Genomic DNA, 19,431 nt, shown 5'->3' with positions numbered 1-19,431 from the left:
CCGACTCGGCCACGGGGCTTGCCCCACCTAAATTATTTTAATGAGAATATAGCCAAGAAAATGTCCAACTTCAGATTTTTCCCTCCAACAAATGCTGTCAATTTAAAGCTTTACAAAGAATGTTCACTAACTTAATAATAAAGCTTAGGAAAAAAATAAGTGTAAGTATATTGGGGCCAAAGGGAAAAAGAATTTATCTAATCTCAGTAAACTCTTAATGTAACTTCAACTTTTTTTTTAAGACTGGTATAACTAAACCAAAATACAGTTACAACTAATCCTTCGAATCATATTTGAAGTTAAATGCACACCTTAAATATATACACCGAAATATACACATGGAACCTCACAGTAACATAATTCACTAAAAGTGAAACCTTATATAAGGTAGATTTTTTTAAACTTGATCCTAAAAACTCCAAAATTTGTCTTATGGTGTAGGACTCTGAAGACTTTATTACAGCTAGACCACAGAGTATTTGGAAGTGAGTATTAAAGAGTATTTCTGTATTCCAACATCTTCACCTCTGTAAAACTATTACCTCCTGCAGCTATGACAGCATCTGCCCATCGAACAGTTTCTTCATCATATTCTCTCCTCTTTACTAATCGAACCTCAATTCCTTCATTCCTAAGACAAAAAAGTAAAGGTTATATAAAATTTCCACAAATAACATAAAGGAGTATGGATTCTGAGAGGCAGATTATTACAATGGAGATGTACAATAAATACATTTGTTTTATAAATAAACAAATTTGTGTTCAGCTTCACAAGGTTAGCTTCATTTTCATTTAATTACAAAAGCCAATAGACTATGACAAGCCAGGAAGCATATGAGTAACTTGAAAGTTAATGACTATCCCAAATCCCTATGTGCTTTAAAAATCTTTTATAGCCCGATACAGACCAATACTGATTGATAAGAATTTCATTTTATTTTCTGTACTCCTTATGATGCTAAAATACAGCAACACAAAAATGGCCCAGAAGACTAACACCTTGAAAGATAATTTTTTTCATTATAAAACTGAATAGCTGTTATTTTAAATCCAACGAATATTTACTGAGTGCCAGACACCAAAACAGTGACTAAAATACTTTCTAATTTGCATCTTCTCACAGTGATTCTCTTGTATACAAGTAAACTTATTCACTGACTGCATTTAGTCCCAATTAATTGAAGTTTCTACATTGATAATTTTTAGGCATTCAAAGAATATTACAATGAACACCCACATAATCCAGTATTCTGTTTAAGAAATAAAACATTACACATACAGATGAAGCTTGCTGTGTACAGAATTAACTCTTTGTAGAAAAGGCACTTTTCGGGCAGATCAAATAATAACTGAAAATCTGTGAAATTTTCAGAGCACAATAAAAATTTCTGTAGAAACACTGTAATAACAGGTTCATTAACCACGATATAATTTTCTGAAAACGATTTTTAAATGGCAATCTTTACTAAAAAATCTAAGGATTAGCTGCTAGTCAAAATAAAAATTCTAAGTCCTAAATACAAAAGCCCATCCAGGGCCTGATCCCACAGACTTACCGTAAACTATCTAGAATATGCTGTACATTTTTGGTGTGAATATGATGTCGTTCAAGTAGTCCACTGTAGCTAGAGCCTTTCAATGCAAGCTATATAAAATAAAACAAATTTGGTCTTATTACATGATTCATATTACATATTTCCTTAAAAAGCCCTGTATAAAAATAGAATGCATTTTTTAAGGTACATTTTAATGACTACCTGTGAAACCTACAAGTTTACATTAAACTAGAAAGTCTCATTTCAGAAAATCATAATTTGGTTTTAATACCAAACACACTATTAACTTTCCTGAATCACACAGTCAAGGGGATCTTAAAATTTGCATGTTTTACAGCTTGAGCGTTTTATTTTTTAAATGGATTTTTAACATATCGCATATGGCTTGAAGAACAAGATAAACTAATATTTTAGAAGGTAGATGACCTCTGTTGCACTTGGATTTGCAGCTCTCGTGTTCAGATTTATGAACTCTACTTGGAATTTACCCTAGACAATCCAAACAAAAGGTTAGGTAGCTCCCTGAGAATAGATAACTTCAAGAATTGTCTCTCTTAGTCAACTGGAGTAATATTTTATAATGTCACTATCTTGCCATTAATATTCTCCTCTTAAAGCATATTTCTAAATAATCTATAAAGTAAAATGTTGAGAGAGAAGTTTAGAAATATCCTCAATGAACATCCATTTAATCATCAAGTAGGACATTTGTCCACTCGAGTGAATGATAGAATTAAAAAGCATGTGATTTTCTTTCCTTCTCCAAATTTCCTTATACCTTGCCTCTTTACCATACAAAATCAATTTTTCAAGTACCCGTCCAAAACACAACCTTAAACATATTCTTTTATTTTAAATCATAGCTTACTAAATTATAAAGTAAAACCAATTTTTTAGATAGCATTTGTAATATGCATTTTGCTTTTTAAAAGTTTATAGAGGTAACATGGAAAACGCACATATAAATAAAATTAAAATTACATATAATTTTATTACTTATAACAAAATAGTGTTAATATTTTGACACTTACCTTCCCAGTCTTTTGTTTATGAATATTGGGTTAAGAGTTTTAAAATAGTTTTGTGCTTATTCTATAATCTAAAGGGAAATGTACGGTCTCAAAAGAGGAACCGAGGACACATTTGGCTATTTGAAAATTAATACATAAACATTACCTCACAAAAAGATACATACTAGATTAGACAGCCTGTACAACAGTTTAACACATAGACATAAGCCTCATTATATTTAAATAGAGCAAACGAATGTCAAGAATTTTTTTTAAAAGGAAAGCAATGACTAAGGTAATAATTAGATAATCCTTCATTTACTTTAATCAACAAATCAACATAAACCAGTTTTGGAAAACTATTCTTAGAATTTCTGAATATGGATGAACATAGCATTAACATTCAGATTATTACTATCATTACCCAACTATGGATTAACTAAAACTGCACTAACCACTCTCAATGAATATGGATCATAAGGCTCCTCTTCTCTACTCTCTCCCTGGCAATCTCTAGTTTCAAGGCTTTAAAAGACATCTATATGTTGATGCTGATGACTCCAGTCTCTCTAACTCTGGCCCATCTTGAGGACTCCAAATGAATGTACCCAATGGTATATTTGACATCTTTCTCTGGATATCTAACAGGCATCTCAAACTAACATGCTCATTATCAAGCCCCTGATTTTCTAGCAGATTAGTTACCAGGGTATATTATGTTGTTACAATAATTACCTCTCATGAGCCCATTTCAAGAGTGAATTCGTTATACAGCTAGAAATTAAGCTCTAAAAAATTAAAAGTATTCACTCAAATATTTGAATGCCTACTACTGTGTTCATTTAAACATTAGTTGAGCTCAGTCAAATTATTAAATGGGGAACTGAAAACTGCTACGGACAATGAGAACTAATTCAAGTGTACAGTAAGTCTATTAAACCAGTTTCATCAAAGGTACTGTTTCTAACTTGCTATAAGAAAAACTTAAGGGTGGCTAGCCCTCAGACTTCAATTCCCTGTCCAGATTTTTATCTTATGTTCCAATTTTTGGTTTGGACAATATAGAACACGCACCCAGGAATAAAGGACATAAATCTATTGCACATGTACTGTAAATTCTAGTCTGGTGATTCAGAAGCTTTTGTACTTACTTCCTAGCTCTCAGCAAACTCCAGAAAATTAAGATTACTCTGCAGTTGCGTATTAGGAAATTCTGGTTTGAGATGGTAAAGGGGGTTTGAATTTGTGGGGAAAATAATTTTGGAAAACAAAAAACTTCAAGTTTTCCATGAGTTTAATAAGTTTTGCTAGCAACACTAAAATTCCAAATCTAAATACAAAGTTCATTTAGCATCAGAATACTTAACATTGGAACAGAAATGTAACTTCACAAATTCTTGTTCCTACTCAAATTTCTTCTTGTGAACCAATTCTCTAACAACTCACACTCAAGACATTTATTTAGAGAATACAAGTTTTTTGTTTGTTTGTTTGTTTTAAGATTTTATTTTTTTCCTTTTTCTCCCCAAAGCCCCCTGGTACATAGCTGTATATTCTTTGTTGTGGGTCCTTCTAGTCGTGGCATGTGGGATGCCGCCTCAGCGTGGTTTGATGAGCAGTGCCATGTCCGCACCCAGGATTCGAACCAATGAAACAATTGGGCCGCCTGCAGCGGAGCACGCGAACCTAACCACTCGGCCACAGGGCCAGCCCCAGAGAACACAAGTTTTTATATTATTTTCTTTAAAGATCTAGGTGGTTGGACTAGTAAGCTTCATTAACATGGACTGGCTAAATCAGGCACATAAGAGAGAAGGCATTTTTAAAAATAACAATAAAAAGCATCAATTAGGATATCTTAAATCACTGTTCAACTGGATCTTATATTTTCTCTAAGTTTTCTCATATTCAAAGGCTGGTAAGAATTCTACCTACCCCTCTGAAAATAACAAGACTTCAAAGATTTAAAAACATACTTTAATCAGACAAAAACAAGAATACATGAATTCTTTGTAAAATGTCTTACAATTAAGAGGTTAGAAAAATTACTGAAATTTAGAACATTCTTAATTCTGCAATGCTACATGATATTAGCAACAAAGTTAACATTTTCTTTCTTTCCCTTTTTTCCAAAAACTTCTGTTAATTATTATCTGCATTAAAAAAAAAAATTTAAGGTTATTCACAAGGATACTTGGAAAAAGCAGTGTGACTCTAAAAGATCTATAGACAGACACATTTCGGCACGTATAAGCAGGAGTTTCTCCTACAAAATCTCCAAAAGCCAACATCACTTCTCCCCACATAGCTCTAACATTAAAACATAACAGAGGGCCAGCCTAGCGGTTAAGTCCAGCATGCTCTGCTTCTGCAGCCCAGGTTCAGTTCCTGGGGTCAGACCTACACTGCTGTTAGCAGCCATGCTGTGCTGGTGGCCCACATACTAAAAAACAGAGGAAGACTGGCATGGATGTCAGCTCAGGGCAAATCTTCATCAGCGGAAAAAAAAAAAAAAACCCCAGAGCACGAAAGGAGAAAAGGAGGACTCTGACTGGACACAAATTTAACCACCTTAGGGTCAGATGTAATATTTATGCTATTTTCTAAATGATCCAAACACTTTTATTAAAAAGGGTCACAGACATTTTTACTTGACCAAAATCGAATGTATTACAGATACAAATTCTTAACACTTGTTTTATTAGTCAGTTGAGTGTTACTATTTTGTACTCCATGTAATTTCTATGAAAGATCAGTAGGGAAGGAAATAGGACAATGACAGTCTGGTATGTAAACTCACTAGGCATAATTTAAGCACTCAAAAGCATACACACTTAACTAAACACTACACTAAGTGTGACTCAAAATTGCCTTTCAAGGATTAGCGGCACCTAATCAACAGCTAGAAAGTCAACTACTCAGCATGATCAGGCCTAGTGCACTGAAGCCTAAATATTTCTTTACATATATTTGGTATTTATTTTGGATTATTTCTATTCCACTTATCCTTTCTCCCAGGCTCTCACCTTTACTTTCCCCATTGTTCTCTTCCTACTTGAGCATTCCTCTTTTTAATTTTGGTTACCTACTCCCTTATGTTGGTATTGCTCAAATTTCCACCTGTGGCTTGATTATCTGCTCCCATTTCATTTTCCTTGAGTTATCACTCTACTCCAGGGACCTGATCTACCAAGTATACACCAGTAACTAGGAAATCTATCCTGTTACCTCAAGCTTTTCTCTTGGCTACAGGCTCAGATTTTCAAACGCCTACCTTTATATGCACCCGCAAGTAGATCAACTACCTCTCCCCAAACCATCTGATTATATATTCTTCCTTCAAAGTTGCTCTTCTGACTCCCATATATCAGTTAGTAATAATTTCATTTACCTAAGCAAGAGATTAAACCCAGGTGTCACCTTTAATTCCCCCCCACACTCAATCTCCACAGTCAGTGTGAAGTCCAATAATTATACCTGTAAACTATTTCTCCAATCTGTCCTTTATGTTCGCACTGCCACTGCTTGAGTTCCGGACAATGTCAACTCTTATCTGGTTTCACCCAATAGCTTGCCTCTGGAATTTCTAAACTAGTTCCTTCTTTAATAATCTTTACTTCCCATTCCCCCAATCTAACCACCACCACCAGAAGCCTGCTTTTATACTAGTCCCAGAATGCTGAAGTCTTAGAAAAACTGACCCTGATCACTCCACTCCTAAGGGGAAAGAGAGTAGGGCTGAGCAAGGGTTGTATTCTGCTGCTGAAAGATTGAAAACCACTACCACACAAAAACCAACTCCTTCTCATAACATTTAACACCTTCATAAGATCCAGCCTACCGGTTTAGCCTCAATATACTTACTCTTGAGCAATGATTTTCAAACTGCCCTTACAATGGTTGCCACTTCAACCTAATGATCACAAATAGCATTACCCTTAAAGAGAAAATGAACTATACTACAAGTAAAAAGGCCAAATTGTTTCATGTTATCTTTTATTTCAAAAATGAGTATATGTACCAAGTCATGATATAAAATTTTTCTGACTGTGGATTACAGTAAAAAGCATTTGAGTTCTGGGGCCAGCCCAGTGGCCGAGTAAAGTTCGCAAGCTCCGCTTCAGTGGCCCAGGGTTTCGCAAGTTCAATTCTAGGCGCAGACATGGCACTGCTCATCAGCTCATGTTGAGGCAGTGTCCCATACAGCACAACCAGGGGCACTCACAACTAGAATATACAACCATGTACTGGGGGGACTTTGGGGAGAAGAAGGGAAAAAAAAAATAAGATTGGCAACAGATGTTAGTGCAGGTGCCAATCTTAAAAAAACAAAAAAAAAATCTGAGTTCTTTTTGTTGGCAAAACAATGAACTTTCCCACCATCTCGCTAGTATTGTTCTCTTCCCTTCAAATATAAATTCTTCCTTATTCTTCAATAATTCAAATACCCTAAAATTTAAAAGATACCATTTCACTAACATTTTTGCCAATGTGATGAGAAAGTCTGCCAAATGCTGATGAGAAGTGGGGAATCAGGGAGTTGTTCAATTCTTATGGGAAAATTATTTGTACTTCTAATTGCAGCATTTTTTTAAATAGTGGGAAAACTGGAAATGACCTAACCATCTAAACAATAGAATACCATATAGCAATTAAAGTGAATTAACAGATATCAACATAGGTAAGTTTCAAAACCAACAGCGAATAAGAAAAGCAAATTTCTAAATACGCACATATTCTAAAGAATATGACTATATGATGTTAACTTTTAAAGATACAAAACCATAATATATTTTTAATGGACACAGTCATAATTAATAAATATATAACATATGCATGTGAAAGATATACATATAACAACTTCAGACTAGTGGTTACCTCTAGGGAGGTAGGGAGGGGAAAAGTTGGAAGCATGGGGCTTTAGTTATAACTAACAATTCCTTTCAAAATATCTGAAGCAATTATGGCAAAATAAATATCTGTTAAATCTAGAGAGGTGGATACACAGGTGTCTAGTTACTTTTTGAAACTTTTCTATATGGTAGAAATATTTTGTAACTGAAAATCTAAACTTTAAAAATATCACTAAAAAGTATGACCTAAAAGTTGAAAAAAAATTCAAAGGTCTTCTTTTTCCCCTTTCATCCCCACCCTTCCCCAAATTATTCTCTCCCTTCTCTGTATTCCCATGGACCATTTATAAATAGTTGTAATATGATTTAACATATTTTCTCCATACATTTGGAAACTCTTGTTTATTCACCTTTGATTCTCCAGAACCTAACAGGATGTCCAGCACTTATCAGGTGCTCAATGAATGGGTTGGTGAAAAAATATTTAAAAGTGACACTTTGAACAAATTAAGTCAATCAACAAACTTCCTGAATGTTGGCAACAGTAACACTATAAGCACATATTTTTAAAGCAGATAATAATTTTTATAATTATTTTCTCTACTACAAAAATACTTAATAGAAAGTAAAAAATTCAAAACTATAACTGCACAAGAACTGCACAAGAAATTAGCTCAAAAACGAAAAACACACAAAATACCACCGAAGCAAAGTTAAATTCAACAACTCTTCACTTACTTCAGGGGTCTATCTTAGTAAAAGAACCTACTCTGAAGTGATCAAGTCAGTGCCATTTTAGGTACATAATTTAATAAATATAACAGTGACATTCACATAATAATCATTATTGTGGCTGTAAACTTATAATTATTCTGCTTTAAATTAAATTACATAAATTATAGATTAATTTGATCTTCCTAAAAATTATGTACAAAAGGAAAAGCAGACATTATTATACCTATTTCAAAACCAAAGAGGCTAAGAGAGGGAGGGAGGGAGGGAGGGAGGTTGGGTTACTCACTCAAGTTTACAAAGACAACAGACTGTGGTGCCAGGATCAAAACTCAGATCTCCTACTCTTAATCCAGGACTTGTCCACTTACATTTTACTCCTGCATGAGAACTGTAAATACTCATCAGGCCACTAAGCCTTGATTATAATGATTAAGTTACACAGGTCAAGAACTATTCCGTTCCTTATCATGTCCTAATTCTACCAACTTTCAGTTAGGAAGAAGAGAGGCAACTGGTTGAACTCTCCTTGAAAGCAAATGTTTTACAGAGGTTGATCTACTGATTCTTGCACAATCCACATCCAGCGGTTTATTGTAATATATATATGTAATAAATATTCCTAAGGCATGAAATAAATGACACACTCGCTGATATTTGAAATACACATTTCTGTTACATATTACAAAGGTCAATGATAGTGAAACAAACTCAACTTATACTAGCTGAAAAAATATTAATGTGCATTGATAAACACTTTTTTTTACACAGAGCTTAATTCATATAATTAAGAATATAGGAAAAGTAATCACAGTAAAAAACTGTTATTTACAATATCATGTCTGTCCACATACTTGTTTTTTTTAAAACCTCTCCCAGGTAATCCTGATACACAGTGAAGGCTGAAAATCAGGACTTTAAAGCACGTTGGTCAATGATGATTCTGTTAATGGTGGAATTTCAGCTACAGTGATATTCAATCCTTTTTTACATCTTTATGAGTCTTGTATTTAACTGCAAATAAAGCCTCTATTTTCCAAGTTGTGTTCCACAAAATTTAAAATGTTTTCTACCCCCAAAAAAGAAAAAGTCCATGGTCATATAAAAACCATCTTTTGTTTAGCCTCATGTTTCTCAAATATATTCAACCATGAAACCTCTTTCTGGGAATTCACACTGGTAACCTCCACCTTAAGCTTTCACCAGCTAACATCTTCTGGAAGAGTGACAGTTGGAAATAAAGCCCTGGACTGGAAGCCTCAGACAAAAAAACTAAAAATGATTTTTAAAAACATGAGAAAGATATCATCTTTTTTAGTGGGGATGGAGTGGCCAAGAAGATGATGACTAAGATGCAGTCCTTGCCATCAAATCTAGAGACGAAAATAATCCCAGATTATACTCTAAAGTGAAAAATTCAAAAACTTTAAGTATTATGAAGCTAAAGTGAAGAACACCTAACACAACCCTGGCAGCCAGAGAGAGGCACAGCAAGGTTATCAAGGATGGCTTCCTGTGAGAGTAATGTCTGAGCTTGACCTCAAAGGAAGAACAGGAATTGGCTAGAAGATAGAGGAGCATTCAAAGCAAAGGGGGCTGCAAAAGGAAAGACACTGACGGATGCAAAGCAAACCACCCTGAAAGACCACTTTTCCCCTACCAGGTTGGCAAAGACCCCAAAATGTGATAAAGTGCTTATGGAAAAACAATCACCTTCATACATTGCTGGGGATGGTATACATTGGGCCAGCCTCTAAGGGAAGCATTTGGCAACACCTATTAAAATTTCAAATGCACACACCTTTTTACTCAGCAATTCCACTTTTAGGTATTTATCTTAGAGCTTGATTTGTACATGTATAAATTAACATACATTATTCATTACAGAATGTACTTTAAAAATTAAGGCATATGCACACAATGGAATATACATACCTTTAAAAAAAAAAAAAGAACAAGGTGCACGATAGCTTAAATAGTATGTTACCATTGGATAAAAAGGGATGGACAAAGGACTATTTCACTGTGTTAATTTGTATGTATACATTATTTCTGGAAGGAAACACAAGAAATTGATAACACTGGTTACTTCCAGGAACAAAAACTGAGTGCCCAGTGACAAGAGAAAGACTTTGTTGGATACCCATCTGTATCTTTTACATTTTGAACCATTTTATTGCACTACTGATCCATAAATAGACAAAATAAAATCAGCACAACTTCTAATGCAAATTAAAGCAGCCTGAAATGAACAGAAAATGAAGTTCAAGGCAAGAATTGATCAGAAATAAAGCTCAAGAAGTAGACAGGAGCCAATTCATGAAGGGCCTTCTTTGGCGTATTAAGGATCATGACAGTTAGCCTATGGCAGTGTTTCTCAAAGTGTGATCTGAGGACCACTTGCAAACCTGGAGCTTGTTAAAAATGCAGAACTCTGGACAAAGAGCCAGCAACCTTAAGGATGTGGTTCAGAAAGGGAGAGTCTGGGAATTCTCCACCAACTGAATCAGAATCTGGGGGGCTAAGGTTCAGGCATTTGCATTTTGAATTTCCCAGGTGACTCTACAGGTTATGGGGATGCTTTTGAGGAATTTCAAGCAAAGGAATAAAGTGGCCAGCTGTTCACTTTAGATAGACCACTCTGGTGCCTGTGTCTATAAGATGTGAGAGGAGTGACATTCCGTTAGAAAACTCTGGCCGTACTCCAGATCATGTTCTTTAACTTGATAAAGACTCATATTGCATACACTACACTCATTGCACACCATGTGGCAATGCAATGCCCAAGAACTACAACCTAAGCTACACCACTGTTTTCAGAAACAGAGTCAGAGAAACAAAATCCAAGGTGCTACATTTCCCTAATCTGCTAAGACGACAATAACTAGGAATAATTTAATCCAATAATAGAGGAACTGAAATGAAATTATTCTATCCCATTATGAAAATAATTTTTTAAAAAAACTAAAAATGGGAACCAATAAAGGGAGCCGTCTCTGGGGTTCTAAGACTTGGCATGCGGGGAGAGAGGAATGGAAACTGCTCATTTCTTATCTGGTATATAATACAATATTCTTAAATAAAACCTTCTTTTTGGCCAATAGGCATTTTCACGATGACAAAATCCTTTCCAATCAGGTTCAATTCGTGCAAAGGTCTAATTTGTAAGTGTCAAAGACCCTGTTAAGAAAAGTTCCACATCTGCCAACACCAACAGCTCTTATGATGCAAGTAAACTGTAATAATAGTTTAATTAGCCCTTGCAAGGGCAAGAGCTGGCAGAGTTGGTAGAGCTGGCAGAGAGGTAAAATCCTTGACTAGAATCCTCTAGTCACAAGAAAAGTCACCCATTACTTAGGGGAAGGGAAAAGCAGGATTTAAAAATAAAGCAATGTAACCAATATGAGAGAGTAACTGAAAGTCAAACTTTGACCCAGTCTGAAGGAAGTAAACCTATTTTGTACAGGCTTTATCACCTAGGTATTTCCTCTAATTGTTTAAGTTTCTACAGAGTTAGAAAACCATGAGGCTTCAAGGTATAAAATTATACCAGCACTCCATCCCTCATCTTCCATTTGCATTTTAACAAGTAACCTAATGGAGATCTATTTTGCAACAAAACCTCCACCACCACCACAAAAGGGAACCCTCTGATACAAAACTTCCGGTTACCACACATTATAGACATAGTAGCCATGGTGCCAGAAGACTCAAGTATGCACATAGCCACTTTCTTCTATACCTAATGCACATGATTCATATACCTTAGTACCGTCTATTGAGCAAAATAGCAAATAATATTAATCATCTCACCATTCCTATTACAGAACCCCATTTTAGAACAACTTCACACAGCCTAGTATTCTTTGGCTTGTTCCTGATTTTTGGTCTGGGCTCCACCTAACGCTATTCCATTCTGAATACTGGCTTTAACATAAATGATAAAACTCAAATCAGTAAGGAACTAACCCACAAAGTTTAACTGAAATGAGAACTATTTCAAAACTGTGTTCTATAGTCCAGAAGTTTTACTTCAAAGTTTTCTTATCCCAAACAGCACTACCTGGTGACAGACAAATATTTACCTATTAGAGATTTCCCTTCAGATATGCAGAGCGGGTGCGTTAGGTAGTTTGATTTTTAGACTTATTGATTTGCCTACATTTAAAAAGTTCTGACTAATAGCAATCTAGTTCAGAGGTCCAAGAATTAATCTGATGCAGAGGTCACCCATTTTCTTGAGACCTTGAAAAAGTTATCCAGAGATTCAAAATGCCAGTGCTGGAAAGGGCCTTGGAGGCGACTAGTCCAACTCTAGTTTTCACACGCTGAACTAGGTGAAATCACTCTGAAAACTGACAGTACTACACAAAAAGCATCATTTCACCCATAAAGCCCAGAGAGGTCAAAAAGACTCATAGAAACTTAACCACACAGAACTGAGGCTAGAACTCCAAGCTCCCAACCCCCAACCCCACACGCTGAACATGTCACTCACGTGTTCTACTTTAAATTGTTGTGGGAGGCTTCCAAAATATTGTATGAAGTACATATTTATGGGTATATAGTATTTGACAATTTGTAAAAAGCAGATTTTGCAAAATTAGGAGTACAACACAAAGAGACACATCTCCTTCCCAAAATAGAAACACTTTTTTCTAACATTACTATTCCGTGTCACCCCAATTTCACTCCCTAACACAAACTCAACTACCCCAACCTCCTGCTCAAACTGTTGATTTACTCTTTAAATGATGCAAATGTTTTCTATAAACTGCCACCTTCAAACACTCAGGGAAAAGAGAAAAACAAATCTGCAGCCAGCACTTCCATCAGATACATCATTAAAGAATCAAGAAATTTAACGCTGAAAATAGATTTAGTACTTAAAAGATGATTTACAATTTCATTTTGATACCTCTACAAAATATTACAAAAAAATTTTGCTGAAGATTACAAACGAGAAGTTTAGGACAGGCTGTCTACTCTTGCACAGAATTCTACAAGATGATGGTTATAGGCAACTAATTCCAAAGCCTTTTGGTGCAGTGTCAACAATTAGAGATTTCCAACAGAGACTTTTCTGGACATACTGTGCATGCTAGCATCTCCACTCTGCTTATCCTAAAGTTGACGGGTGGGGGCATGGAATCAAAAGTTTCTAAAGGAGAGTGAAGGGAGAGAATATTCAGGGTTTTTTTTTTCTTGGATGGATTCATATATTTTGCAAAGATATTAATCAATATGTATTCCAAATATAACCTACCCTAGAGGTCTACATTATAGACGTAGGCTCTTTATTCCATAATTAGCAGGTTTACCTGCCCTTTGTCTTGACCTTTCTACTTAATAACATACACTATTCAAAGTCAGATTTTCTCCCTCGCTTTTCCTGACACCAAAGACACGTGGGCTTTTAAAACAAACTGCTACGACCTCGTCTGACGACCACGTCCCAGCTCGGAGAAGGCTCACTCACTCAGACCGGCTTTGCGGAGCGCCCCAGGCCCCGCAGTCCCGCAGAGCAGGAGGGGGTGTGTCCGCGGTCCCCGGGCCCTCTTTGTCGCGGCCCGCAGCGGCGCCCCGGGGCCCCCTTTCTCTGCACGGCCTGGGGAGCTATTCCAGACCGTCCAGACGTCAGCCAGCCGCCCACCTTTCCTGGGGCTGCTGTCGCCATTCCCGACAAGGGGGTGGGGGTGCCGAGGGCACAAATGAATCCCCAAACTCCTCCCGCTGTGAAAGCCCCGCTTCCCCATCCAATGCTCCCTCCAGACGCCCCCGCCCAGGGAATCTCTGCCCTAACAGTGACCCCTCTCTCTGCCACACACACACACACAGAGGCAAGGGGGGGCCCTACGAGCGAAGCCAGAGGGAGTGGGGACAGCGAGCAGGGCAGGCAGGGCATCTGGGGTGCCCTGGGAAGAAAGGTCGTCCCGAGAGGTCTCGCCCGAGAGGGCGCGGCCGCTCCCCAAAGCCGCGGCCGAGCCCAGACCCAACGGCGGGGCCGCCGGGACCCACCAGCTGCTTCAGGTCCTCCTCCGAGAGCTCCGCGTAACGGTACCGCTGCTGCTCGAACTCGTACCGGGTGGTTTTGGCCACTACCACCACCCGGGACGGGCGGAAGCCGCCTTCGGGGCGGCTGCCACAGCCCGCCAGCTCGCGCGGCTGACCCTGCCCCAGGTGCCGCCGGCCGCCGCCGTCACCGCCGAGCTGCGGCCGCGCGGCGGGGCCTCCTGCGCCCGGCCCCCTCAGCGCCGCCGCCCGGCCGCCCGCCACGCGACGACAGCTGCCCAGCAGAAAGCCCCGGTAGCAAGTCATCATCGGCGTGGCCGGGGCTGCAGGCCCAGGCTCCCGCCTCCGCTCCCCGCCGCCAGGAGTGCCCGCTGCCCGCGCCGCCCCGGCCTCTAAGTCGGCACCGGGCGGGCAGAGGTTAAGTGCACAGTGGCGCGTGGCCCGCGCTGCGAGGGGGACGTGCCCAGACGTTGACGGGGGCGGAGAAAGCCGGGCGATTGGAAGGCGGGAGATCCCACGCGGGGGAAAGGTGGGCGGGGAAGAGCTGGAGGCCTCAGAGTACCGGGTTTTGTTTGTTTGCGTTCCCGTTTCCATCCACGCCTGCGCAGTGGCCACTTCGCCGCCCGCCGGCCGACCTCTCCCTCCGCCTCCTTCCCCGAGGTCGCTCTAAGACCACCCCCGTCAACGCTCTCAGCCAATCAGAGCCCGCTGAGGTTTTGGAGCCAGAGGAGCTGCGGCGATTGGCTGCGGCCAAGCGAAGGGCTGGAATTCTATTTGGCGTTCGAGCTGCCTTTGGAATCCAGCTGGAACCGGTCTGAGGCGGCGCGGGAAGCGGCTGGGGTTTTGAGCGCCTGGCGGGAAGGCGGGTGCCGGGCATCTTGTTTGGGTTCCGGCCTTTTTCATTGTTGCGCGTAAGACTAGACCGCGTAAGTGTAGACCGTTTCGTTGTTTCAGTTAAGAGTAGGCCCCTTTGTTCGTTCATTCAACCAACTCGTGTTCAATGGCTGGTATTTCCAACGCTGGGCTAGGGGCTGAGGAGACTTACCAGGACCAACTGCATAATTTGAGAGGCCTCGTGCAAAATGAAAATATGAAGCCCCTTGTTCCGAAGTTAGGAAGAATTGCAAGACGGGCAGAGAGCAGAGACCCAAGCGCCGGGCCCATCTAAGAGCTGCACAGGTCGCAGCCCCTGCAGACCACCAAAAAACTCTTTAAGTGCAGAGGAAGAAAGAGGGGTAGACCTCGAGGAAATTACAGGATTATGGATAGAGGAGCCTGGCCAAGTGGAGCGTTTCTAGATGAGGAGATAAGGTTGAAAAGTTGAACAGGAAAGGAATGAAGGATTAAGAATGTTAATTTGGACTTTATCCAATAGGCAGTAGTTTTTTGAAGGCTTTTTACTAGAAAGAAGTGAGTCCTCAAAGCAATGTTTGATGACTATTGATCTGGCTTGGAACGTTGGACAGTTTGGGAGGCAAGAGGAGGAAGGGAGGATTGGGTGCAGTTGGAATAGTTACACATAGACCTGGGCTAGGGTAGTTGTAATGGAAATAGAAGAAAATGCTCCTGTTAGAAGGGGAGAGTCAGATGGCAGTGCACCTCCTAGTGTTTCTCTCTCCTGCTCCTTAGATCCACTTGCTTTGGCACCCTCTTTGCTGCTTTGTAGTCCCAGCACTATCAGTAACGAGCTTTTGAACTTTGGGCAGATTACTTCATCTTTCTGAGCCTCAGATTCCTCCTCTATAAAATGAGGGAGTTGAACTAGGGTGATGCCAAGGTTCTGTCAAGCCCAAGTTGATTCTGAATATGTGAATCGGCTAGGCACCACCACCGACGTTTATTCATTGGTTCATTGAATGTTATTTGAGTCCCTGCTATGTGGCAGGTAGTGTATTAGATTGGGAAATACACAATGGAGTCTGATAGATGTCTATTTTAAGTAGGTCACTGACCCCTTCTGGCCAGGAGCTTTGCCTCACAGCAGCTGCTAATATTGACTTGTAGTGGAAACTTAAGCACATTTCTTAACTTCTGTGGGACATGAGTTACTCATTTATAACTTGAACATCCTCAAAGTCCTTTCTACTCTTACTATTTCAACACTTCATAATTCATTAGATTTTAGGAAGGAAGAAAAGGGAGAAGTCACCATTGACACCAAGGTTTAAAGCTTGGGTAAACAGGAGAATGTCAGTTGATCCATTTGTTAGGAAAAAATGAATCTAGAAAGCCTGTTTTAGATCAAAATCTATGAGTTTTGTCATGCATGTGTTGTCTACCCATTTCAAAGATAAGAACTCAAAGTTTTGGATCTCCCCCATTTCCAGCTACAAACTCACCTACAGTGACATCTTCTCAGTTAAGAGAGCCCTTTGTCCATTGTTATTTTTGAATCCTATCTCCTTCCCAGTCCTCAAAAATGTTACTCCAAGTTATCCCCTTTAATATACTTTAGTTCTCCCTCTCTCCTGGACTTTCTTCTTCAATATTTAAATATGCTTATGTCTATGATATCTTAAACTTTAAAAAAAAAAAAAAAAAAAAACTTTTAGGTGCTGGCCCCGGTGGCGCAGCGTTTAAGTGCGCTCGTTCTGCTTCCGCAGCCCAGGGTTTGCCGGTTCGGATCCTAGGTGAGGACATGGCACTGCGTGGCAAGCCATGCTGTGGCAGGCGTCCCACATATAAAGTAGAGGAAGATGGGCACAGATGTTAGCTCAGGGCCAGTCTTGGTCAGCAAAAAGAGGAGGATTGGCAACAGCTAGCTCAGGGCTAATCTTCCTCAAAAAAAAAAAAAATACACAAACTTTTAAGCCCTAGCTCTTTACATATTGCCTACCTTCCCTTTATAGCTAAGATTCTTGGAAGAGTAGTCTGGTCATCATTGCCACATCCCTGCCTCCTGTTCATTCCTTAACCTATGGTAATCTAGTTTCTCCCCACCACTTGACTAATTAGTGCTCTTGCCAAGTTGACCAAAGATTCAATTGTAAACTCAGAAGACATTTTTCAGCCCTTAAAATGACTTGATCTTTCTGCAGCATTTGAAATGATTGTCATTTTCTCTTGAAATTTTTTACTCTGGCTCCTGATACACCAGTACCTAATGGAGTTTCTCCCATCTCTCTGTCCCCTTTCTGGGTTCTTCCCAAGCTCATCTTCAGGATCTATCCTTCCCTTCTCTTCCCTTCCCTTCCCCATCCTTTCTTTCCCTTCTCTCTCTCCACACTTCTTCATGAGTTCATCTAATATTGTGTAATGAAAAGAGCTTGGGTTTTGGATTTTAAAAAGACGTTGGTTCAAATCCCAGCTTAAACATTTAATACCTTTTTCAACCTTGGACTAGTTCCTTAACCTTTCTGAGCCTGCTTCTTCATTTATAAAATATAATAGCACCTTTGTAACATTGTAATAGCTGTGTGCCCATTACAAAGTATACAGTTGGCAAATATTAGCCTCTTTCCTCTTCCATGACTTCAACTACTACCAGTATCTCTAGCCCAGACTGTCTCCTGAGCTTCAGATCCTTATTTCTAACTTCCTATTGGATAATACCTCTTGAGTCTTATACATACAACACATGTTAACGGAGACCAAATTATATTTGATTGGCCGCTATGGGCCAGGCACCCTGCTGTGTGCTAGAGATAAAATGATAAATAAAAAGGCAGTCTCCCTTTGGAGGAACATAAAGTCTGTGCAGTGGTAGAGTTATACACGGGATGCTATAGGAATTTGGAGGAACAGGTCTTAACTCAGCCTAAGAGGAATTAGGGAAAGTTTTCTGGAAATGTCATAAGTTAAGCCTTACAGAATGAGTAGGTATTAACCAGAATCAGCAAGAGTGAGAAAGGAATTCCACAGAGGAAACAGCCTGAACAAAGGCATGGAGCAATGAAATAGCAGTTCTGAATTCCTAGAGAATTTAGAGGGAGGCAGGCAACATTGGGAGGTGAGGCTAGACAGGTAGACAGGAGGAAAGACATGAAAAGTGATAGATCCATGCTTAGGAACTTGGCTTTTATCCTGTATTTGCTAGGAAGCCACTAAAAGGAGAAAATGGCATGATTAGCTTCTCAAAGATTATGAATAGGAATTTCTTAGCGGAAACACAAGTAATGAATAAATGAAAGATACTCGACCTTATTAGGAATCAGAAAAGCACAAATTAAGGTAATAGAGAAATGGTCTTTTGTATCCACCAGATTGGCAGAAAGTGTGAAGTTTTGGTAATCCTCTAATTTTTTGAGAACTATTATATCATCAAGTCTTTATTAGGCATTTGCTAGTTATTTCAATAACTCCTCCAATGCCATAGTTTCCAGACATCATCTTAGAAACTACAGGTGTGTTTATGTATTCCAGTTTGTCAGCTCCAGTACTGTGGGTATTATCTGGCTGTTGCAAAACAGACCAAAGGAAAGTACTGGCATTCATGGATTAAATATCAGTTTCAACTACCCTCAAGCAGCTAAAATAATCGGTAACGTTACTGAGTTTCAAACTTGAACCCCATCTATGGCAAGGCTGGTGTACTTTTCTAGTGAATGAGACTACCCAACCACCTGGTAGCCACATCTCAAGAAAGCTTAATTGTCAATATTTTATGGGAAAAATTACATATCATTGTGATATTCACAATTTGAAGATTTACAAAAGTTAAGATGTAGCTTTCCCAACCCCTAGAACTCCTTCCAGCTCACTTCATGTACATTCTGACTCCGTGAAAGATATACACTCCTCCTTTTTTTTGTGACATCCACATACTCCAAGACCTGTATAGGATATTAATCCCTGGGGACTAAATGTTCCTGTCTTTGGCAGTAATGGATATAAAATAATATTTTAAGAGAGAACATTTTGATGGTCCATAATTAAGCTGAATAACTTGGTAAAGTCCTGTTGAAAGAGGAGAATGTTTAGATTATCTTAATATAAGATATGTAATTAGCTATAATATTAAACATATATCTATTTGGGCAATAGTTATCTAAGTAAATTTTAATAAAAGCAGCTTCTGTGGAAATCTAAGAGGATGTGTGCTTTGAAATCACCTACCTAATAACTTGTGAAAATGAATATCATTGTGTGATTGATCTCTTCACATTAACGGGGGACAGAGGATATAGAAAAGCCAAAAAGGAGACAGCCAGGGGAAGATATAGGAAAAAGAGAAACTATAAAATATTTTTATTATCCTCCCAAAATATTACCAAATATTTGCATAAAGATTATAAGAAGGAATAGTAGAGTGGACAGGAAATGGGTTGA

The 19,431-nt window shown here is 38.9% G+C and overlaps 1 protein-coding gene across 3 annotated transcripts in view; it reads right to left on the bottom strand.

Annotated features, from left to right (window-relative positions):
• Positions 1-14,603, bottom strand: part of NADK2 (NAD kinase 2, mitochondrial) — a 43,539-nt gene extending 28,936 nt beyond the window's left edge. The window contains exons 1-3 of one of the 3 annotated variants that reach the window (XM_046672052.1): positions 14,170-14,603; positions 1,557-1,645; positions 543-631 (exon numbers count right to left, since the gene is read on the bottom strand). In XM_046672052.1, the coding sequence (XP_046528008.1) occupies positions 543-631; positions 1,557-1,645; positions 14,170-14,472 (481 nt within the window). In that variant the 5' untranslated portion in view covers positions 14,473-14,603. The remainder of the gene's footprint in view (positions 1-542; positions 632-1,556; positions 1,646-14,169) is intronic. The other 2 variants (XM_046672054.1, XM_046672053.1) reach the window with 2 other exon arrangements.
• Between the last annotated feature and the right edge of the window lie 4,828 nt (positions 14,604-19,431).

Source organism: Equus quagga, chromosome 9 (assembly GCF_021613505.1).
Source record: "Equus quagga isolate Etosha38 chromosome 9, UCLA_HA_Equagga_1.0, whole genome shotgun sequence".
Taxonomy (NCBI): domain Eukaryota; kingdom Metazoa; phylum Chordata; class Mammalia; order Perissodactyla; family Equidae; genus Equus; species Equus quagga.
The sequence above is the reverse complement of the archived record's forward strand: the minus strand, read 5'-3'. Positions and strand labels throughout refer to the sequence as shown.